The sequence below is a fragment of the Corvus kubaryi genome, unplaced genomic scaffold, assembly GCF_017639235.1.
Source record: "Corvus kubaryi isolate FWS band 111438036 unplaced genomic scaffold, C.kubaryi_AGA036_p1.0 37396, whole genome shotgun sequence".
NCBI lineage: Eukaryota > Metazoa > Chordata > Aves > Passeriformes > Corvidae > Corvus > Corvus kubaryi.
The window spans coordinates 25,586,036-25,610,917 of NW_024581135.1; the positions used below are offsets into that span (position 1 = coordinate 25,586,036).

General features: G+C 40.0%; 1 protein-coding gene across 6 annotated transcripts in view; it reads left to right on the forward strand.

The window, feature by feature from the left end:
- PARD3B (par-3 family cell polarity regulator beta) overlaps positions 1-24,882 on the forward strand; it is a 402,580-nt gene that overhangs the window by 307,854 nt on the left and 69,844 nt on the right. For all 6 annotated transcript variants that reach the window (XM_042040921.1, XM_042040922.1, XM_042040923.1 and 3 more), the window contains one exon: positions 12,219-12,515. In XM_042040921.1, the coding sequence (XP_041896855.1) occupies positions 12,219-12,515 (297 nt within the window). The remainder of the gene's footprint in view (positions 1-12,218; positions 12,516-24,882) is intronic.

The following is a 24,882-nucleotide window of genomic DNA, read 5'->3' on the forward strand; positions in this document are numbered from 1 at the left end:
GGAAACATCAGCTCTTACGTAGGTGTGCTGCATGAGTGTAAGCCCATCATGCTTGGAACAGGTTGGATTTCCTGCTTGCACAGGGAAGGAATTGAACAGTGCATGTGCAACAAGTCTGGCACATCCAGAATGTGTTAGAGCTAGTAGGCGTATGCAGACAGAGTATTCAGTGCTCACTCTGTAGTGCAGATGATTCCCAAAGGGATGGGATTTGCTTGCACATTGGTCCTCAGCATAAATTTGCCTGGCAATTCCTTTTACAGGCTGCCAAGTTTCAGATTTGAACCTCAGAAAGTGAAAATAAATTTAGTATTTCACTAGCCTAGTAATTTCTATTTCCATTCCACATTGTCCCAGTCTCAGTTGTCAGTACAAACTCTCTGTGGTGCCTTGTAGCTGCAGTTCTCTGAAGCAGCTCCACATCCTGCACTGGAATGCTGACATCATTATTTTTTTTACTGCTTGTATTCCCTAGCAATCTCCACCAAGATCAAGGTCTCACTGTGTTCATTGCTGTTAGGGAAGCTTGTGCCTGACCCGAAGCGCTTACAGTTGAGGTGGAAGAGAGAAAACCTGACAGGAAAAAAAAGTGTCCTCTGGGTGGGAATGTGACATGCAGGCAGTGCAGCTGCTTGTCCAAGTTCCTAAAAAGTCCCTGTCAGGCTAGGAATTCATTCCAGACCTCAGCCCCAGGCTTCCCTTCTTTTCAAAGCCAATACTTTATTACACGACTACTACTTCTGCAAACTTCAAGTAGTGAACAGGAATTTTGGATGTTAGGCATTTCTTCTTTACTAATAGCCTTATATGTGTCCAATTGAATATGAATTCAGCATCTCCTTTAAATTATTTTCTTCTTCTCCCCCTACCTCCTTTAGTTTTCGTTGTGCCAAGGTGACGCAATGTCAGTGAAACTTGAGTGGAAAAAGACAGGAGTTCATGATAGTTCAGGAGTACTGTCTTAACTGGTGGTACAGTTCTTTGAGGCGGTGGTTTGTCCTTCCTGACATAAGTCACATGCTTCATTGGACTGAGGCCCTGTTTTAAATAAACTCATCGTTTTGTTCATGCTTCAAAGAGTTTGGCTGTAATAAAACATGTGCTCCAAAGGTTGAGAATCTGCCCATAGAAGGAAAAAGAAAATGCTATATCTGAGGGTTATTTTGATCAAGATGACTCAAATCTGTATTTTTAGTGTGTTCAGTGTAAATTACTCAGAATTTATCATTTTAACAACAAGATGTTTGCTACATTATTAAATACTGGAAGAGGCCTTGTCTTTTCCTTCCCTCAAAAAAGATTTCTCTTCACCCCTTACTCCATTTCTTTCCCCTCTCATTTGGGGTTGTGTTTTAATTTTCTAACATTTGAAAGCCATTGCAAAACAAACTGGATAAATATATTAGATGCTTGAGTTTTATACATCGTAATTTGTTTGCCTTCCAAATGCAAATAAAGTGACTATGGATTGAAAGAAAAATATTTTTTCCTATTTGTTTAATACTATTTTACTGGGATTTTCCTAGTGAGACCTAAGTCTCTCTTCCAACAGAATTGAACATTTACTTGACATTAGAATAAAATTTACAAAATGAAGCTCCTTGTTGAAAATAGGATGATTTTTTAAAGTAGCATGAGAGTTAGTTAATAAGGAGGCACTCCATGTAAAAAATAATCCTCTGCATGTATTTGTGGGAGTAGTTTTGTTAAAACAGTCTTGGTTTTGTAGCCCTCATTGGAATTAATTGAGGAAAATTTTTTAATAGTATTAAGGTTTGAGTAGAGTGTTAGAGAAGCAGAAGGTATATCTAGCCCCTGCTTTCTCAATGTCTGAACTGAATGCTTAAGTTATACTGTATCTCAAGTTCGGGTAAAACTAAATGGTTTCAGTTTTTATATTAAAGACTGAATTTCCTTTACTTTTCAGAAACCTTCCAGCAACTGAAGAGCATTTCTCTCTTGTCTTACCAGCCCTGGTGCTTGTTGCCTGTTCCCATAGTTAAAAAATCAATACATATGCTTTTTATATTTGGCAGACAGAGGTTTAATTTTGCAGCTGCAAGATCCCTGCACAAAGGGATGCATCCTACAGAACTAAAAACGTTTAGAGTCCACTTAGGAGAGACTACTCGGGAATGAAACTTCATTCCCTTTCTGTAAGCATTTGTTTCATTATATTTAATTACAAACAATCTGTATGTTACTGGAAACCAAAGTGAAACGAGAATAGATGGATACATGGCAGTATGGTAGAAAAGCCAAATTGCTTCGAATCGAAAGTCGAAATTCAGACTGTTGCAAAAATCAAAGTATGATTTTTCTAAATGCGTGCTGTACCTTAGAGTATGCTCATACACGTGCACATTTTTGCCAATCCCATGTAGCTTTTGTTCCTGTGTATTCCACCTGCCAAGTCTAAAAGCATTATTATGGCTGTTTATAGTTCATATTGATCTCTGATTAAATGTTCATAATTGCTATTCTCACCATTAAGCTCTGTGCTAAACCACATGTTTTTAGGACACCTGAGCTTGTGCATCATTAGTTATTAAGGGTTAATCCAACATGGTATATCTGTTCATTGAGTATTCCTGACTTTGCAGCATAGCTAGGTCCTGTGGTTTAGACAAAATAAAGTGTTGGATGTGATCCCAGTTTTAATACTCCCAATTTATTATAACCATTGAACCCTGATCAGATCACGGATTGGATTGGATCCCAGTTTTTTAAATGTCCCAATTTATTGCTGGCTTGCAACCCTGATAAGAATACATATTTGATTAAGGCTTCAGTTTTCAAAAATTCCAGTTAATTACTTTTAGATTCTTATTAGATCATAGCCGTGTAGTATGGTATGTTGAAGTTATGAAAAAATTACTGGATGCTGTTGCATGGGTCAAGGTCATAGTTTCATTTTGTGCTGACAGTATGAAGTTATCAGATTTCTGTTTATTACTGTGGCAGCACTTGCACTGGACAGGAGGACAGATTAATCCCAACCCATTGATTCTGAATGATTCTCATTTTAGATCTGCTGCTACTCTGCATACCAGAACATGTAATAAAAGCCTACCATGGAATACTGGGAGACTGATGTTTGGTTATGAGTAGCTGAGGTTGATGAGTCTCACCTACCCTTCACAGGTTTTGTTGTAACATTTAGAACCAGATAGCAATTTTTGAGCTGCTTCACGTGGCTTTTTCACTGCTGGAGGACATTTTTAAGACATTAGGTCTACAGTTGGTCCCAGATTGTCCTAGCTTAAGAACATTAAGAACTGATGATGACAGAATGGCATGTGGAATTGGCCTTTTTCTTGAACTATCACAGCACTATTCCAGGTGTTGCACACTGATGAAAATAGCACTTCTAGGTGTCATACCTGTGCCCTCAAAATGTAAGCATGGAATTCTTATCCAAGCCGTTTAGCATCCTTGTTTTCTCATTATTGAGGGACTGGTTTGATCTGGAGACACATTTTCCCAAGCTGTGCCACCTGTCCACCTAAGAGGTCAGAGCAGCTCAGGGGCAATGGCCTGGCTCTTTCTTGCTTAAATGGGCCACTGTGTGGTTCTCTTCTGTATATATCAGAGTTTTACTACTTGATGGTTGTTTTGGTTCTGTAAACCTGAAATGCTGCTAGAAACTTACAGGCCAAACTAATAAAGTGAAACTGGCCCAGGTACTAGCCAACCAGGCTAAGAGTGCTTTCTAGGAGACAGGCTGTCCTGGCCTAGGGATTTCTTGGATGCAGTACTGAATGTAGGTCAGCTCTTGCCCACTCCGGAATCAATAAGGGCATAAGAATTACTTGGAAGCAGTATTTCATTCCTTGCCCTTCCATTTGTGATTTATGAAAGTCTATCATAAATCATTGGCATGCACTTTGAAGTAGTGCCACAGCACAGAATTCCTGTTTTCAGACTCCCTTAGCTACTACAGGATAAAAATGAGAATGCAACTCATGCGGATAGACAGGCAGGAAATCTGTTTGCATGTGTAAATCTCCATAGTGATCTTAAACCAAAATATCTCGAAGTCTTAAAGCTTTGACTGCTCAGTCAAATCTGAGTTTTGCTTTGAAATCAAGGACTGTTAATTAGAAGCAACCTGTGAATCCCAGACTAACAGATGGAGTTTGTTCCTGTTCTTGTACAGAGGGATTCTTTTCAATAGGTTCCAGGTTCAATGTCGTGTAGAATAAAAAAATGTGCATGGAGTATCATATCGCATGAAGCTAGGCTTGTTCCTTCCACTACTATGATTTCATTCAAAGGCAGGCATAATGTTTATGCAGTTGCAGAGATGGTTGTGTGAACTTATGAGGTGTCACTAGGAAGTGGAGCTGCAAGTATCTATTCAGAAGATGTTCCAAGGATACCCCCTTACTGATCGAGACGGCCCCCAGGGACTCAGTAGCTGCCCGCCTTCCTGGGTCTATCCCAAGCTGTGTTACTGCATGTGGTTGGGAATGTTGGGTTTTCATGAGGTGTCAGATCAATGTTGTGCCTTCCCATGGTCATTACAATGTCTCTGGTATTTTTCTCAAGACAGTGTTACCAGTCCTCAGTGGTTTTGATTGATACCTGCTACGGCAATTGCTGGAGCTGAGTTAGTCACTGGCAGTGAATAAGTTGATAGATGGATGTGTCTGTCTCCCCATAGCTTTTCTGCAGGTATGCTGTGGTTACTTTATACTTGTTCTCTGTTTGTCTGATGAACTTCCCTGAAGTAGTTTGTTTGAAGTCTCAGCTGGAGAGGTTGGAGGAGGGATGATTATGTGGCTTTGACTGCAATTGGTATTGTGTGCATTCCTGACATTAAGTTCCCAATGTCTAAAGTGTAAGCAAAGTTAAGTCTTATTTTCCAAGAGTATTGTTATTTTGATTCTCTTTTCATGACTGTTTGTTCCAGAATGAGTTAATTTTCACAAAAGGGGCTCAGGTATGATGTGCTCAGCACCTTACATATCTTTTTAACAGAAAAGTGCAAATGACAGCAATCTGAGAATTCCTTTAAATCATCACTGGGCCTTGCAAATGCAACTAAGGGCTGCAAAGTCTCTGGAGACTCAAGACCATTTTTCAGGAGGAGCTCTTAAAGGCATCAGAACATCTCAGGTGAAAGATGTCAAAGTAATTTTGACAAACCTGGAATGTTTCCACTCCCTAATCTACATTGTCACAAAAACAAGGAACATCCTGTTGACAGGAGACTGAGAAACCTGATCTGTGCAGTTAGCCTTGCTTTCAGCAAGAGATTGAGCAAGATAACCTTCAGAGGATCCTTACAATCTGAATTTTACTGATATTATCGCTTCAAGATGGTAACTCCGGGGTAGTTGTGAGCAAAGAAAATTACATAATGCAGTAAACTATAGACTATAATATACTTGGCTTTTCTGATAGTTGGCTTTCTGTAATCTGCTGCTTTTCACCCAGTGTACAACTAATGTAGACAGGCAGAAAAACTTTCTCTGATTTAAGAGCAAGGGTAAAAATCATGTTCTTGTTGAAGTTCACAAGATGGGAGAAAGCACACTGACCTCATTAGATCCAGGATTTTCTTTAGAGGGCAGGATCCTGTGTAAGTTGGTAATCACTCCTTGTCACCTCGGAAATAAATGGAAGAACATTAAGACCTCAGTCTTGTCCATCCAAAGCTCCCATTCCTCATTTTGTGGTATGAAAGGGCTATGTTTCATCTTCAGTTTGTCATAATCTTAAATTTTAAGGTCGGCATAGCTCTATCTCCTTCTTAGGTTCTTCTGTCCTCCCTTTCTTTATTTAAACCCTCCAAATGCAGCTCCTCTGGTCAGTTCAGTATTTTATAGGCATGCAGTAGTTATCTGGAATAGGCGATATTTTGTGGATTGGTGGGTTTTTATCGTTAGGGCATTTAATGCTGCTACAAGGGCTATATCTTGTAACTCTGAGTTAGTCTCTAACTCCCTTGAATTTGTGGCTTGCCTTTTTTTATTTCTGAGACTGTTTCTATTCTTGTTTACAATTGCAGATACTAATTATGGGGGAGATGTTCAAATCCAGCAAAACAGAATGAGCTGGAATGAAGAAAAACTTGCATAGCTTATGGAGAGGATGTTTCTGACAAATATGCCTCCAGTAGAATACCCTGAAAGATAATACTAAATTAGATATTGTTTGATTCTTTGTGAGTCCATATCAGATGTCTTCAATTTGCTGGCAAGAGGTGGATTTTTTTTTTTTTTTAAGCTATGGGACTTGCCTGCCTCTAGAGTTTTGTTAGGTGATGATATTTGAAAAAATAAAGATGAGTCTTCTGCTGATAAAAGATGCAGGTTTGAATAGGATTGTAGGATTGTTAATGTCATTATAGGCCATGTCTGTCTGAAAAACGATTATGAAATTAAAAAAAATTAAAAGCACTATACTGAAATTATCTCCTCAGATACTCAACTGAAATATGCCCATTCCCATCAGTGATTATGGCTTATGAATGTCTAAAGGAAGGATGTATTTATTTCACTATTATGTAAATGAATGAAAAAACAAGATTTTAGTTACCAAAATATATTTTGCTAGCAGCTAAAAAGGAATTAAAACATTAAACCCAGTGGAAATCTAAGTGACCTCCTGCAGAAATAGGCTGCTTGCCTCTAGACAACCCGTTACTCAATATATGTATGAATTAGGTAAATGAGACACAAAAGCAGACACTAAATCAGATGTAAATTGAGTAATCATTACAGTATGTAGATCTCAGAGAGAGTCACATGAGTGGGGGAAAAAAGCAATGAAGCAGCTTTTATTCTGCTGTTCTCAAGGAACAACCGAGTAGAAGAATGCTTAGCATCTCAATGATGCTAATACAGTCTCAAAAGACTTTAAGGATCAGGTCCTCTTTAGATCAGGTATACCTTAAAGTGATGGCATGCACACTGGATTCCCTACTTTTATTTCACTCCTCTTATTGCAAATGGAATAGAAATTATCCTGAAAGACCTATGGCCCAGTTTCTGTTACACATTTTGTCCGTGCTTGTTATTTTTTCCTCTCCCCCAGGAACTTCTTTCATTGACTTTGCCAGCATCTTGCTCATTTATGTACCTGCTCATGCTTCCACAAAGTCTGTTTTAAACCACCATATAAGAAATATTGCTGTATTCATCTGAAGTATAAACAAGGTCCCCTTGTGAAATACATTATTTTGCTTAGCAAATGCTTTTTCAGTTCTGTATTTGACTACTTCGGCACCTTGGGGCTCAAAACATGTCATTCTTTGTGCTCTGCTCAGTACTAAGTATGTGACCAGTGCATGGTAAGTAAAACAAAGTTACATCACTTTTACTCTTTACCTGGGAAGTCAGAAGAAACAGGATTTTCTCAGAGCTCATGGTGAGTGCAAGGGAGGGGGAGTTCAAACACCTCCAAAAACATGGTGATTTTTGTTGTGGGCTTGTTTTGGTTAGTTGTCCCTACACTCAGCTGTTGTGATGTGAAATGCAGCCTTGCAGGTCTCCAAGTAGGAGAGCCCATGGTCTCTCCTGGGCCAAGCTTGCCACGTGCAGGTGTTTCACTCTGGTCAGACCTAGTAGCTGTCAGTGCCACTGAGTTGCTTCTTGTCTGTCCTGTTGGGCAGCAGGCACCCTTTCTCCAGCCTGGGAGACATGAGTCAGGAGGACATGAGTGTCCTTGTCTTGTGCTGATGCAGAGCAACAGCTCATTAGTCTGTGCCTCAGTGTGCAGAGCTCATTTTTGAGCCGGGGCTGCAGCTGGGCACCCAGAAGTGCAGGTTGGGCTGCAGCCAGTGTCTTGCTGTTCATTTCCCACTGGAGGCCATCTTTGGGCTCCACACTCCACCCTGACCGTCTTTGGGCTACTGAAGTGGTAACATTAAGTCCTGTATTTTAATTTCAATTTTCAGAGTGTCTTAGAAGCTTCAGCATTTTCTTGTTACCCACTCGTAACCCATCCACCCACCCACCTTCCAACTGCTGGGCCAAGAGATGAGAAGTATCTCTTACGGCTTTTCCTCGCCCTCACATTCCATTCCCAAAAGCGTTTCTGGGTCTTCTCCAAAAGTCACTTCTGCTCAGCTCTTCTGGAGTTTTCTTGAGGTAGTTCACATCCCTTCCTGCAGCTGCTTCAGTCTGTGTATTCTGCAGTCTTTTAATCCAGCTTTTGCCTGTCAGTGTCTCTGTCACCGATGTCAGGCTAAAGCGTTTTACATTGTGTTTGTCACAGGCGGTGAATACATATGTGGTCATTGACAGTAGCCCAGCAGGAACACAATAACTTGTTAAGCCACAGTAACTCAATCGTGTGTCTGAGCTGCAGCTGGAAGGAGCTGTTTGGGCTGTTAACCCTTTCATGGCTGCTGCACTCTAGGTATATGCATCTTTCCGTGTGTTACTAGATGAGAAGTGACTGTGTATGCTTTGTGCAGATATGTCAAATGAGAAGATTATTTGAAAGATAAATGAGAGCGTTCCTTGATTTATAGCTCTGGGGGTGTGCTACTGAACAGTACAGGAGGTATACAGAAGTGTTTTCAAAATACGGTGTCCGACTTCCAGAAGTACAGTACATGTATGGATTCTGTCTTCATTTGACGTGTTTTCAAAATGTTGCCTGGACTTGTATTAAGGTTATGTATTTTTTATCAAACTATATATTTTCTGAAAATATTTCACAGAATCACAGAATAAACTATGTTAGAAAAGACCTTTGAGGTCATTGAGTCCAACCTATTTGTTGTAGAGAAAGTCTAGAGTAGGTTACATGTTTGGATGCTGTTGAGAAAAAGATGGGTCACAAGAAAAAAAAGAAAAGGCAATTCTTGATATGGCATTTCTGTTGCCTGTCCTGGCTGCTTGTGTGCCAAGGCTCTGTTTTTACAGAAACACAGCTAAGGGGAGTTGGTGAAGTTGTGCAGTGGTTTAACTGGAGAGCACAGTGTTCTGGTGGGGGAAGAGAGCAAGCAGACTTAATATGAGTTACTCAAAAGGAAATATATGTAACTTCCCTTTATTCTGTATGAGTTTTCTTTTCCCTTTACCTCATCAGGAAGTTTGTAGAAACTTTAGTGCCACACTAAATTGTTGAGATGGTGATCTGTACCTCTCCTCAGCTCTGGTTTCACTGCCAGCATCATAGTGCTGAGGGACATTTTATCTTTCTTCACAGATTTGCACCAGTTGTTTAACCAGACAAGTGGTGCTTCAAGTTGGGGGCTGTCTTGTAGTAATTGTTCAATGAGCTGTTTGCCATTACAGTTGTGTTAAGTTAAAAGTTTTTTTGGTTTGTTGGTTGGTTTGGGAGGATTTTTTGGGATAGGGAATAAAGATTTTGCTGTTTCAGATAGGGGGAATTTCAGAGGGAGGTGCAGAAATGGTGAATGAATAGAGTGGGATATAGAGAAGTAACCTGCTTCTAGAAGAGTTGGCAGAGCATTAAAGGAATTATGGAATGAACAGCACACTCTTTTTTTTTTTTTTTTCCCCTCAGTAGAGAATTCCTGGGCAGCTACTGGTATGTGCTACGGCAAAGATTGCTTTAAAACTGTGTGAAAACATGATGCTGAAATACAGTGTGGAAATTTAAAACTTCACAAAAATGTGAGAAATTTCAAAGGTGACAAACATGTGAGAAGGCATAAAAGGACAGGTAAATAGAAAGAAAAAACAGATAGTTTGTTTCCCTATATTTGAATGTTTGGATTGAAATGAAAAAGAGATCACCGAGCAAATTTTATAGATTTGTGCGGAAGAGTAAAAAGAAAACAAGAAATATTAATGCAATTGTAATAGATGTATTGAAAGGATGAAACATTGATCATAAAGAATTTCACATAGGCTGGTTGGTAATGATTGGTCCGTATAATACAGAATGGAAATAATTGGTTTTGAGAAGATTTTACTTATAATGCTGGCAGCAATTGAAGATTGCACTCAGAAAGAGAAGTTGAAGAAGCTAGGCTTATTCACAGGAACAAAAGAAAATTGTGGTGACCTAATTCCAGCTTTTGTTGTGCAGAATATACCAGTATTGATAGCAGGACAAATTACTCTTTCTGTCAGACATGAAAGCAAGATTAGCGTGATGCTGCTGGCTGCACTACTCTTGCTTTCAAAGCGGTCTCAGATACCTGGGGGCCCAGTGATGTACTGGTCCAGAGAACATGAAGGCTCATCATTTTCTGAGAAACTCCTGTGACTCATCTCAGGTCTGTGCCATGCCTTCTGCACTGACATGATGAGACCATTCCTCGGAATGTAGTTTCCTCCCATTTTTCTGCCTGTGTACTGTGTATATATACACCCATGTGTGCCGCAGGACTTGTATCTCATTTGATATATTCCTGCACTGAATTCTGTGTTTAGGGTTTTTTGGTCACTAATTGAGGGTGAAGCACTCCACAGTTTCCCAGGTTAAACAAACCAAGTGACCTCAGCTGCCCTCCTAAGTCTTGCCATCAAGGCCTTTCATCATCTTGGTTTCCCTCCTCTGGACACACTCCAACGCTTTGATGTCCTTTTTACATTGAGGCACCCAAAGCTGCATGTGGTACCCCGGGTGGGGCACACAGGAATTGAGTACCAGACAGGAGAACGGTCATCTGCTTCACTGAGGGAAGGCAGAGTGAAAAGTGGGCACCCATCCCCTCAATGACTGTATCCTCTATGCAGGAGGATGTATACAGCATGTATCCCCTGCTGTAAAGTATGATTACATTTTAAGTGTTGAAAACCAGCATCACCTCTAGATATGTCCTAGCACAGTTAATGGAGATGTGGAACTGGAAAGCATGAGTGGTACACATTGATGTACCCAAGTATATGTGTAAAAAGGCATGTTGTTCTCATTAGAATTATTTCTGAGCCTTTTTATCCACAAATTATTTCCAAAGTATTAGCATTTATTTTGATGATACAAATCTAGTGAAACAAAATAACTAGTGTGAATCCCATTCGGCACTTAATAGTTCCTGTCTGTCAGATGGAAGTTCCCAGTGTGCTCATCTGTTTCTTTAGGGAACCTTTCTCACCATGCCTTTTAAAGACTTTCTCCAGTACACCTTCATTTTCAATATGCACAGTCCTGAGGCCCTTAAGCCCTACTGGGATAACCAAGTCTGCCAGACCCTTTTCACTTATACTCCTATGGTACAAATGATACTGTTCTTTCTACGCTGCTATTGCACTTCCAGTTACAGTCAAAAGCAAATGTTGACTTCTGTCAGGCATTGCATCTTTGTATCTGTCTTTTGTTCCTTGTTTCTTCCTCCATGCTCCTCTATTTTCTGTAAATGCTGTTTATTACATACTGTGGTCAGCATTCTGCCAGATCCATCTCACTGCACTTACTCACACTGTGTTGAAGACTAGCTGAGCAGTTAACAGAAGAGCTCATGGTCTTCCTGCACTTCTTTTTTCTCCAGCAGCAATGTTGAATCACTGAATATCATCTTAGCTTGAAATTTACCTGAATATGTTTTACTGTTCCAAAGAGATTACACAATGGCCCTGATTAGCAGCAGCATTTTGTAATACCACTTAAGGCTTTGTCACAGTGGAATACTGCCAGTAACAGTCTTTAATTCACTTATATGTACCAATTCATTTCTGTCAAATTTCTATTAATTTATTTGCTGTTTTACTTTGTCCTTATCACCTATACAATAAGGCATGATTTTCACATTTATGTAGCCAAAATAAATTTTTTAAAAAATTAAATCTTCAGCAAATTAATTGTGGTCCTTTGATTTGAGACAAACGTGCCATCTCTCCATTTGCGTTCACATTTAATGCACTTTTCACAAGTTAATGTATTTAGGAGAATCTAGGTGGGTCAAGTAACCAAGGGTCAGTAACAATTTTACTGGCTAATTTAGATTAAAAGTTTCAGGACTGGGTTAGGTGTATTCAACTGCAATGCAGAATGTAGGTGTAGAATTAAACCTGCGTGTGTTCGTGCATCCACACTTGTGAAAAGCCACACTATATTCAGCATTAATTTTTTTTTATCAGAATGATGACCAAGCTTGGTTACAAAGGTGATTGTCAGAGATGAAGAACAAAATTGCTGCATGCACTACTCTGTTTTATCTGGCACCAGTTTCACAGTGTACTGAAAGCTCTAAATGGCTGGGTTCAGGGTTCATGTTTCAAATATGTGTGATGGTTACTGTTGAAGCAGATCCCACAGTATATTTGTTCTTTGATTTGAATTGTTAGGATTGGTGCAAAGCATCAGGAGTTACGGCAAAAGCAACTGAGAGGCCTGAGTGATTATTCTACTGGTCCTGGAGGACCTGACATTGATGATGATGAGGTGGATCCAAACTATGCCAGGGTGAACCACTTCCGAGAGGCTTATCCCCCAGCAAGCATCTACAGACCCTCATCACCAGCAGTAGGAGAAACCTTTGTTTTTCTGCGGGATTCTTCTTCAGCACCAATGGAGAGGGAGCACTTGGAAGGATTGTATGCAAAAATAAACAAGCAGCACTACCCGCAGACTTCTGGTGACAGGTAAGATTGCCACCTGGCATTCCAAAAAATGATAGCTGATGGGGAGGGAGCCTGGGCCTAGGCAGGGGGTCAGACACGGGACTGTGCAGATGCCCCAAGCCCCTGAATTTACTGCCTAGAAAGCCATGAATTTCCTCTTACCCAAAAGCAATATTTGCTGCAGCAGTAGCCCCAGAGCATCTGAGCAAGACAGCAGTCAAACAGAAATCATTAAAGGGAAGTCCATATTTCACAAACAGAATGAATGAACTGACTGCAGTCCAATTTCTGCACTGCTGAGAGAGTGTTTTTTCCTCTTTCAGTTGGGAAAAGTTCTTACCCTGCAGCAAAAATGATCTCAGTTTTCAGATCCCTTTCGATCCTGCAGATCATCAAGTGCCGATTAGTAACAGGTTTTGTATGGTAGCATGATATATTGTATATGTTTATGGTTTAGATTTTCCCAGCTGTGTGATATTACACACTTTCAATTAGTTTGGGGAGAGGACTGGGAATCGTGGCATTTTTATGCAGACTGTGAAGTGTGGCTTCACAAGACTGATTGCCTTTCACAGCCTTTCCAATAACTAAGTGGGAAGGAAAGAACAATTTTTAATCCTTACTGTCAAGCTTCCAGCATTAAAGAAAGATGGTCAAGTTTTTTCCTGAGTTAAAGGGAAAACAAAAATTCCTTTGAGTTGATGATGTACCCACTTATGATGATTTTTAAACTGTTTGCTTGTGGAGTCTGGAGCTAAAAGAACATGAGACTTCATTACTATTGTGGCATTAGTATATCAGTGTTGGCTTTTCAAACCCAAGTACGAGTGTGTGGGCAAGACATACAAGTCTATGTGAAAAGAAGAGCTGACAGAGGACAGATATGGAGGACTTCAGGAATTACACATGCTTTGAGTTCATATTACAATCTGTAGTGTCTCCCCATAGCCTCAATCTGTGCCATGTAATACCACACTCCTTAATTTTGGAGAAATATGTCAGCACAGATATAGGAGTGTTTCCAGTTTGTGGCATCATAGTATTTTAAAAATGTCTAGTGAGTCATTGTTATAAATACTAATAAAACTCTTTTGACACAAATCTAAGTTTGTAGAAGGGAATGTGCCAAATCTCTCTCTCTTTTTCACCTAAATACAATATGGTAGAGTTCTTTCCAAACATAATGACAGTGCTTTTTCTCTTCTTCCATATTATTAACTCTTCCCCAACTGCATAAGTAAGAGGTAGTGATCCCAGCATTTTGTCAGCTAGTGGATTTCACTTTACTAGAAATGCCTCAAGGCAATTGTCACTGAAGTCACACAAAGTTGTGTGTAGCAAAGGGATCAGAAACTGAGTTTGTGCTAGCTCAATAAACCAAGATCTGAGAATTCTCGGTGGAGGGTGTCTAAATTCAGGTGTGTGTATCTTTCAAATATGAACATATACATGTGTAACTCAGATGGACTAAGACATTGGTATAAAAGTTGCTTTATAATTTTGGCTTTAGCAGGACTTCATAGCTGTACGTTTTAAATATATCATCAGTTTTGAAGTGGGTCTGTAGATTGTCTTTCCATGCAGAAAAAGGAAATGCTCAAGTCTTTCATTCTGCCTTCTTCTAGTGGATTGATTGTATTGCAGTTTTGACTACACTGAACAAACTCTTGACTTGCTATGGGGACAAGATTGAAGTCCCAAGCAAGTTTGTATTTGGTATTGGGATCCTGGATTTCAGTGTGGATTTAGCTGTAATTGCATGATAACACAATAACTCAGTTTGAAAAACTAAAACCAAAATACTGCTCAGGCAGGAAAAGTTACCTCATAGCTGAGCCTGTGATCAGAGGTCACGCTGAGAGGCTGTTCCATCGGTAATGAAAGACCAACAGTCCACAATTTTGCTTTGTTGAATTTCTCAGGCTTGTAGAGGCTGTTTAACCAGATTAAGAAAAAATAGGAAATGTGAGATTCTTATTAGGCTGCCTTTGTTCTTTTTTTAAATCTTTCTTTTCTTTGTCTGAGAGACAAAATGGTGTTGTTATTCACCAGCAGAAATGTGCCAAACATGAATAATTCTATGTGAATTTATGCAGTGGGTCGTGAGGTCTCAGCCAGCAGTTGTTGAATAAAGTGGCAACTTCAGGCAAGGAAATCTTTCTGTGCTGGAGGGAGAGTATTGAAAGGAGAGAGAGAGATGTGGAAGAAAAATCCCTGGATAATGTGTTAATTAAGAAAACAATCTGCTTCCAAGGGTCAAGTATGAAAACTACCTTGTCTGCCTCAAAATGATGCGAAAGAGTTATAATGGATGCTTATAAGCCAAACCACAGTTGTGTTTGTGGGGCTTAACATTTATCAACACATTGGTCATGTAAACACTTATGCTTTGCTCTTGCTAGCATATGCATGCTTTCTCTCAAAGTTTTGCTGTTAATTTTACTTTAGATAGATGGTTTTTCCTCCCACACGTGACTCTCGATTTGTAATACAGTGTGTGGAGACTTCATCGGTGACTAAAGTAAATGGAGTTAGGAGTAGAAGGAGGATTTGAACACAGAGAGAATAGATTACTTCATTTCAGTCTGAGAACTCTAGTTACTTATCATTATGATTTGAGAATTAAAACTCATCATTTGAAACAAGAAGTTAATTTTTATTTTATGTTATTTTTGCAGAATAATGTATTAGCATAATTAATGCCTTTTTAGAACGGGAGGCCATTTGTAAAGTATGAAGCTTAGTGGTCAGATAAGACCTGTTCACAATTTACACACACTCACTTCCCCTTTTCTCGTCACCAGAATCCATTGAGTATTCCTGGCTTGTTCTTCCCAGTTAAATTCACAGTTTAAGCTGCATCCCTCGGCATGCAGGAAAGCAATAGGCTGCACATGTATGGGGTCTCTTGCTTTAATCATTACGAAGTATGTTTGCTGCCTCCAACACTGCTCCTGAGGGCACACACAGACCTGCTTCACATCACTGTTTGTGTACTGACGTCCCATTTACCTCCACTTGCATCTGGCATCTCAGGGGCTTTTTGCTTTGGGTTTTTGGGGGCTTTGCTTTGTGTCTTATTTACAACTGTTGTGTAACGTTCTTCTGCACTGCTTCACAATTGTTGATTTTCATTCCAACGATGACTATATTCAGTGAAATAGAAGTAATTTTTTGTGTATATTTTGCTAAAAGCTTTGGAATTCTTAACTAAGAGAGGTGCTATATAAATGTAAATTGTCCTTATTAATGAATATAGCAAAAGCATTAGCATGATCAGTGTATTCTGTGACTGTTAAGTTAGACTGGAAAAAAATTTAGCTGGCAAAATCACACATTTCTTTGTAAATCAAGCATTTTTCTGTTTATTTCTAATTAGCCACAATTTTCTGTAATGCAAATGGCATCCCTAAGGATGGTGCAGCCTGCACAGCCACCTTGTGCAGCTGGGGAACTCACAGGGTCTTTGCCTGAGATGTTGTGCATTTCCGAGCCTGCGGCAGAGGCTGAGTGATCTGTGGCCCATATGTTCCTGAAATGGGTGGTAAGTCACATCTCTGAGTTTAGTCATCAAGGCTGTGCCATGACAGTGCTAAGTTGCACCGTGGCAGAGCCTAGGTGTCAGACCAAAGCCAAAAGAGCAGATGCACAACACTATTATCACTTAAATGTCAGGCATGTCACACAGTGAAACCCTTTCTCACATTTCGAATAAACAATTTCCTCTTTTTTTCTTCCTGTGAAGATGGTGCTGTCAAGTATATCCAAACACCCCAAGTACATCTCTGGAAAGGTTCTAGAGACTTTGCTCAACTTATTTTCTCAGCCCAGAACTATGAAACACTTAAAGTCTGATGCCAAACTCATTGCCAAGTATAATTCTTCATTTATTTATGTGGCTTATCTTGGGGAATTTCAAAGTGCTGGTCTGACAAAAATGAATACAGTTTTCCCTTGTTTAGCAAGAATACATTCAGAGCTGTATCTTGTTGCAGTTTTAAAAAAATACCAATAAAAAGCCAGCACTGTTTTATTACATAGGAGTGAAGTCCAAAGCCCCAAAGTCTGATCCAGCTTTTTTTTATTATTTTTGGAGATGCTGTGTGGGCACCCACTGTGCAAGATCTTAATTTCTGCAATGTTAATTAATTAATTGGAAAATAGATCTTCCTTGTTTCAGGGTGAAAGTTTCCTTATGGCAACTTTCACCAGTTGCAGTCTTTCAGAATGCCCTGTCTACCAGCATGCAAAGTTGAAATTGGAAAAATGACACCCATACCTCTGTGCAACCCTGACTATGTCCCTCACATCTCACTCTCAGGAGCTGGCCTGAGTTGAGAGAGAGGGGAGAGACACTGGGCAGTCTGCCTCTCCCTCTAAAGGATCAAAGGAAGACATTGCTGTGCATGTCCTGAGGAACTAAATGCCAAATGTAAGCAATGTTGTAAGCCTGTGAGGAGGGTATAAAGGGTCTGGAGTTTTGAAATTCAGCAAAAGGAGCACTTTTTACTAAACAGCTAAATGCTTGTCTTTTGGGCAGTTATGGGCCACTCCCATCCTGCTCAATCCAAGGCCATAGGAGTCCTGAGCTGCACAGAAAAGGATTTGCTAAAAAAGGGTGAGCTGGGGTTGCCCAGGTGTGGTATTTGGCCTTGTGTGTCTCATACACCGGAAGTCAAAATTTTCTAGTTCTCAGTTCAAAGTATCATGGTCATTGCTCATTGTGCATCCATTTACAACACCTTTCATCACTGATTAGCATAAAAGTAACCCACTGCTCTAGGAATGGATGGTCCTTTACTCAAGGAAGATTATTCTTTGAGATGGATATCATGGAGGCAAGGTGGAAATTGAATGAAGCTATGTAATATCTATGTGCCCTTTGCCACTGCACCTTGCATTACTGTGGAAAGAGAAATGTGGTCATGCATTGGAATATTTTGATTTACAAAGTGTGACAAGTAGAATCAAGGTATGTACACTCTCTTACCATAAAGCCTCTTCAGCTTGGTGTCCTAAAATCATCTGTGCTGTTTCCTTGTCCTGTACTACTCTACATCCCGAGACTCTCCTCTGATTCCGCTGGAATTTATTCTTCCTGAAACATACCACAGGGCCTTCTTTGGCTCCTGTCTGGTCACTGTTTCCCATAATGTTAGAACCAAAAACTTAGTGTTTGGCAACCTACTGTCTGTCCTGGCTGATAGATTTCTGACAGCAGTTAAATTCAGGCTGGCATTGACAGTACAGCAGAGGTTCCCTGATTTCTGCAGGCTCAGTAGAGCTGTCCTGCTAATGGAAGCAGGGTAGTCCAGAAAGCCCTATGGCCACCAACCAGTTCCAGTGTAGGCTGTGCCATTAGAGTTAGACTTGTACTGTGTATTTTGCTCCTAATACTGCTGGCAGTTTTCTTCCTCAGAAAGGGTGCATGGGTGCTGCATACTCACTGTGCTTACCGGGGGAAATGTTGAGTAACTGGACTGCCTGAGGAGACATGTTTAAACAAGCCTTGGGTTTATTTCCCACCTATATGGGGAAAAAAAAAAAAAATCTCCAGGTAGGATTCAAGCAAAATTACTTTATGGTTAGAGTTCGCTCTGCTTTTTCCCAGGAACCCCTCATCCAAATCTTCCAACTTTAGCACCCAAGCTCTATCATTCACTTCTCATGAAAACCCAGATTTCATGGAACTCAGGTGACCCTGAGCACTTTGGAGCGTGTCTTAGGAGAAGGAAGTTGTCAAACCGCTGCTGCTGCTGCCATGTAATGTATACATGCTTGTTTGAGGCCATGCATTCTTCAGCAGAAATAAATTCTGTCAGGAATAGCCACAAATCTGCCTGCGTGCATCCTGCCTGCTAGGGTTTGCATTTGGATCACCTCACTTATTGACAGACGTGTAAAATTTTATATACTGCACTCCCACAACTCCCTTGTGACTGTCCTGCTGCAGATGCTGGGGAGCCTGAGTTTTGGCAGCTGTGTTAAGCATTCAGGTTTGGGTTGGGTTTTTTCCCTCCAGCCCTGTCTTTTCTTATGTGATATATTATTGTATGGAATTATTTTACGTTAATTCTGCATATTTACTAATGTCCCATTCTTTCAGCCGTTTGGATGCAAATGCAAAAGATAGGTCCCTGAAGAGAAAGCCAGGTCTGTTACTGGGAAGATGAGACCATAGTAGAGGATATAGTGAAATGCAGATGGTGTTGTCAGCCTCTTAAATGTACAAATAAAGACAAAATGAGATCGTCCATGCAGCTGGAGTGAAATCATATGGCCTTGGATGTGTTACTGCCATAGTGTATTTCCTAGTGTGAGCAAGAGACTCTAAATTCCATCTTATGCAGGATGTTATTTAACCAAAACCTCATACTTGCCTCTTTAACCATCAGCAGAATGATGTGTATTAACTTTTCTCTGCACAATTTTTTTAACAAAACAACTTTTAATTTTAAATGCTAATATGTGTGTGTGGTTAATTTAGAAGCCAAAATTGACTATAAGGTTGGTAAGCTCCAAGAAAGAGAAAGGAAGATTGTTACACTTCTGCTTATAGATAGCTATTTGTGAACCAGCTGATAATGTGCAAAATTAAGATTTTGTGAGTGGCATTTTAAATGAATGGTTAATGGCTGAAGATTAATTAAACTGGGTTGTTTAATAGAGAAGCTGTTAAAATCTTGTTTATTAGGCCAGTCACTTCCATACTGAAAGTGCAAACCCTTGTAGCATTTTGTATTTCAATTTAGTAGACAAGCAATGTAACTAGATATTTTCTTTGAACAAAGAGGTCTACCTTAGTGGATACTCAGCATGGCTGGATGGGTGTAGCATTGTGTACTGTGTTTTCTTCTTCCAAGTTAACAGTTGTCTAGTAGCAGTACAGAGAGAGAAATGCATTTCCTCTGAGAATTTGGTAATCTTAAATAAAATTGTTAAATCTTACTTTAATTAAAGTGTAGAGGACATGATTAAGTCTCGTGTGGTTCTGTTTTCCCACTACTCTCTGTAGTTCTCTGTCTGTTCTATTTCATACACTTTAGGGTTTTCAAAATACCCAGCTTTTCATTGCTTCAGGTTGTCTTCTGTCAGAACGAGTGTCTTCGGCCCCATCATTATCCTTGCAGAGTTGCTCTAGCTAAGGAAAAAAAAAAGGAAGTATGTTTCAGTCGGGTTTATTCTGTACTACAGTTCTGGTTAAATGATGAATGTGAGCCTAGTCCCATTTCCCTGATTGAAGAGAAACAAGCAGAAGGTCATTATGCTGCTCACAGTTGTGAGGCTTGTCCTTCCAGCAAGTCCTTTGCCAAGAAACTGTTTGTTTTTCTTTTGTTTTCCCTTTCTCTCAGCCCAGTTCCCAATCTTTTTATTAACCATCTCCTGTTTTCTCCCCCAGCTTCTTGACATACTCATTTTGCCATATGATCTCCTAGCTTCTGGATGTGCAAGTAGTTCAGAGAAAACCCTGGTGGCTTGGACTTGTGCAAGCTTTGCTGTGTAGCCCACTGTAAGATGAATCTAGGTTGCTGACCTCAGGGACCTCACACTCTATCCAAAACCATGACTTCCAAAAAAATCCTCTCCTACATTTTTTTCCTAACTGCTACTAGTTAAATGGGAGAAAGGGAATCTTTCTTTCATTGTAGAGATAATCTTGGTTTAGTAAAACTGAAGATGAGGGTATGGGGTTTTGCTACGCTAGTTAAGTCTGTGAATGAATCTGTCTGTTTTAGAGGTGGAAGAGTCTGATCATGAGGAGCCCAGACCAGTTCATGTGTATTAGCACCTCTACGTTCACACTCCAGGTGATGGACGTGAGCTCACGGCAAGCTCTCTCTTGACTTTCCGCTTCGTTGAGATAAATTAGTGATCAAACTATTCTTAAAAAATAGTCAAAGTTTAGTGGGACACAAAGAATCATTTCCCCCAAGTCTGAAAGTATGAACAAAGGGTTACATTTGGAGGAGGAGGAAAAAAGGGTCATCACTGGACTGCTTCAAAATGCTGAGTAGCTCCAGTTAAGAGAACAGTGATACCTGTCTAGTAAGGGTGGAGAAGCAACTCTTAGATGTGACAGAGAGAATGGACTCACTGGAGCCATGAGAATTTTTTTCAGTGTCTTCACTTCTTCTTGAGGTTATGTAAGGTCAGTGAGATGTGTGCTGGCAGGTTCCCCTGAGTTATAAGTAAAGCAATTCCCAGCCATCCTCGTCATTAAGCAGTGAGAAGCATAACAGACCCCTGAGAGTCTTCAAAACAGCCTCCCACAATTGCTTATACATTCTCAAAATACTCAATTGATTTTCCTAGACCACCAGGAAAGCTGCTTACACCAGTTGAGAAGGCTGCAGCAGAGGGAGCCATGGGGTGCTCCTCAGACCCACCAGCATTGCCAGGTTCTGCTGCCACCAGGAACAATGCAGGAACTCTGGTAGGGTTTTCCAGCATGGCTGCTCATGTCCAGGCAAAGTGTTTAGCACTGTGGGTACTCAAACAGCTTAACTGTGTTGTGGAAGCCTCACAGTGGAAATCATCGTCATTTCTATGTATCCATAAGTTGTAGGGGATTCTTACTGTGCACTGATTTTTTTGCAGTCACAGTTTACCTGGAGTTTACACCAGCAGATCTTCAAGATTTTACTGCTAATTGCAGCATAATAAGATATAAAAGGTCTAAGGGGGCCACAGATCTGACTCCAGAATGAATCAGTGGGAATCTTCTCATGGAAGTTTCAAGCATCTAATAGCAGGATAAAACGACTGCTCCTAAAAATTATCCATGACCTTGTTCCCTGTTTGTGTCAAGATGCCAGGGGCAAATAGTTACCCAAGCTCTTAGTTGGCAGCATTGTTGACAGAAAGTATAGGCAAAAGCATGAGCCAGATCTTTTGATTAGCAGAAAACTGTAAAAAGTGATGTTGTTTGAAAAGCTGAAAATCACTCAATATTGTGCTAGCAGAAATATTGGGAAGAATGATGAGATGTGATGGAAATGGCTTAATAGGCAACAGGATGCTGAATAAAAAGACAATAATTGTGATTATTGTCTGACAGCTGTGCAGAGTGTACAGTCGATGACAAACTCTAAAATGTGCTGTTTTTCAATCCATGATCACAAATCCAGTGGCACAGACAGTAATCCAAGGGGTCATAGTAAGCCAAGAAATAGTTTATTGTTTCATCAGCTCAAGTCTTCTGATGTAGTTAAGTTGGTACATACTCTGAACCTCAGTGACTGCCCTTACATTCCCACGAGGAGACTTGGCACCATCTGGAGTCCACGTGTACTGTGGCTAAGGAGCAGTTTCTCTGGCAGGTCATGCAGCAGCAGGGCATTTGTTGACATTGATCCAAGGTATCAGTATTGATCTTGGGATGGTCTAAGAGAATTGTGACTGTTTTGTGGAGAGTGATGTTAGACTCTCATAGAAAATGAAAGAAACAACTTGTCTTCAACTACATTATGGTCTGCACCTGAGAGGTCTTTCATTAGGACATAGGGACATGAGAAAATCATGCTGCTTTAGATAGCCACACTGGTTATCTCTTTTTATCACTAACATGTCCTTGATGTCTGGAGGCCATTTTTGAAAGCAGTGAAGGGTGATTTCATGAAAGATTTTATACTCTTCAGTTGGGGGCAAAACAGATAGCTGCCTTCATTTTTCCTTTCCACCAAATTGAAGTGGAGAAAAACAAAAATAAAGCCCACAATAAAAAAGACGCAAGAGGAGTAAGTGTGAGATACCTCTAGAAAGTGCTAAAATTGCAATAAATATAACATGCTTGTAGAGCAATAAGTGTTCTCTCAATTTATTTTTCTCCTTCTTGTTTCTCTCCAGTTTCCTACCTGTGTACCAGTAGGTCAGTGTGACAGTTTTGCAGTGTCACAGTCGTCTGTTGAGCATGCACTCTGGGAGGTTGTTAGCCCCCTCCCTCCAGTGACTTGGAAGCAGTAAGGAGGAACAGGAAAGAAACAACTAATGTTTTAAAATTTCAAACATCTTACCATTCAGTCTTTGACCCATATTTATGGTTTAATGCCTTCAATCACTTAATTTTAATCTTAAATAAAATTTTTCAGAATAATAATATCTTAGGGGCATTTCTTCTCAAACCACTATTAGCTGGAACATGTCCTTCAGCTTTGGAGTTTATCTGTTACAAACACTTCTGCCCTTAGGCTTAGATGCCTACTTAGTCCTGCATATGGTTATTACCGTGTAAATGGGAATAAACTGTAAATTATCATTATGGTATTTATAGAAATGCATATAAAACATTTATTTTGAGACTGGCATGTAAGTTTAAGTGTGGAACATGTTTCTAATGCAAGTGTTATACATGGCCTGGCAATTGAAAAGTAAGCAGCAAGGCACCTTCAGAGGAAAGGAAGCACATTAAAACATGGTGGGTCTTGTGGAGAGGCAGGGAGAGGGCAGCTGTTTTCTATGCCTGAGTCACCATAATGTTTAATAACTGTCTGAAAGGGTTGCTTTGACTGAGCACTTGTGTGCTGGAAGTGTGCTGCAAACCAGGGCACCTGGCCTGCTTCTGCTCTACTCTCAGGTAATGACAGAGGACGCCTCCTCTGGCTGCAGTCCCTGCTTTACGTGTCAGCAGAAACTTCCATAATGTGGCAAAAAGGGTGTGAGGTTGTGGAGGAGGGGTGGGGAACAGCATCAGAGCAATAAACCTGTTCCTAATTGTTATTGACTGGTAGTACACAAATGACAAGCGGTCTGTAGTCCTTCACCTGAATAAGGTGTTGTTTTCTTCCTTTAACATCTTCTGCTGTTCCTGATTAAAAAAAAAAAAAAAAAAACCAAAAAACAAACCGAGAAGCAATTGTTTTGTGCCTCTGTATACAATGGCAGTGTTTAAGCAGCAGCTGCTTCAGAAAGGGAGAGTAAAGGGAGCTGGGGGAAGGGATTGATCTTTTCCTCCTTTTCTCTGTAAATACCACTGTCTGCATCAGTGGTGATGCTTTGACCTCCTTACTAAAGAGCTTGAAAAGTCTCTTGCTCTTAGTGACATGTTCTGGCTCCAAAAGTGAATAGGCAGAAGTCTCATTCTCTTTCTTTGAATGCTGCTACAAATAGATTATCAATCTAAACGTGATAAGGGCTTGAGAATCCCTCCCAAAATTTAGACTCGTTAGTCTGAGTACTGGTATTTTTTCTATGTCTGTGTGGCTTCTGAAATAACAGTGTTCTTTCATACCTTTTTGCCTTTAATCTGCACTCTGCCCACTATCTCATTACTATTAGCTGTGGCAAATATACCAGATGTCTGAGCAGCTTCATTGTTCTGTTGTTTTTCTTTTCCAGACTCTAGCGCACAGATAGATGTTAATTTCTCTTTTGTGTTAAAACTCATCTGTGAGGAATAAGATTACCAGTGTTCAGTCTTTGGCCGCTAGATACTGAGGTCTCATATCTTCTGAATGCTTTGTCTCCATTAGTGTTTCTACTAGCTCAGTGCCTTTAAAGTGAGTGGTCTGTTCTTCTTTAATGCCCATGGAACCTTAAATTAATGTCCCTTGACTTTAGGAAAACAATGTTAACGTGTTTTTTAAATGTTTTCTTTATTCCCAGGGTTGAGCAATGATACACAAAGACACCTGCTCTTCCAAGTGGGTGGAAATTGAAAATCGTGCCAAGAAAAATGCTGTTTCTCAGAAAAGATCAAAATATGCATTGTTTAAAGTGTGGCATAAACAAAATAGATTATGTAAGAATCGTGGGCCCTTGTTTGGGATGGGGTCACTCACTTTTGGGTCCATACTTTTTCTAATAACAGTACTTTATGCTTACATCTAAAAAGTTATGCGTGAATTACTGTTTTCCCCGCCAACTTTGAAAAAAATCATTAGAAAGCTACTGGCACTGTATCAGCACAGTTCCCACCATGGCCACTGATGTGCTTGAGTAACACAGCAGTAGGTCCCAACCTTTAAGAAAACGTGTTTCTTTAAAATGGGTCAGAGAACAACTGATTGATTTACAGGTAACAAATGTGAACACCTTGGATTTGACATTTTTTTAAAGTACAAATTATATCATTTATACAGTTACGTGAGCCAGAAATTGTAAATTTGTGTTGCACAATCTGAAAAGCAAATGATAGCATGTGGATTTGTGTCTGCTGCTCCGAAAGAAAACTGATATGCAAGTCCTGTTTCCATCAAAGTAAATGGCAAAATCTCTGCTGATTGAGATGGGAAATCGGAATTGATTCGCCTGCCTGTTTCTCCCTGGAAGAATGAAGTGATATTTTCTTTTCTGTTTTGTACTTATTAGTTTCACAGCCAGGTTACTGTAACTTGAGCTCTTCTGCCATACGTCTGCATGACTGTTTTTGTTAACCGCTTTTATTACCTTT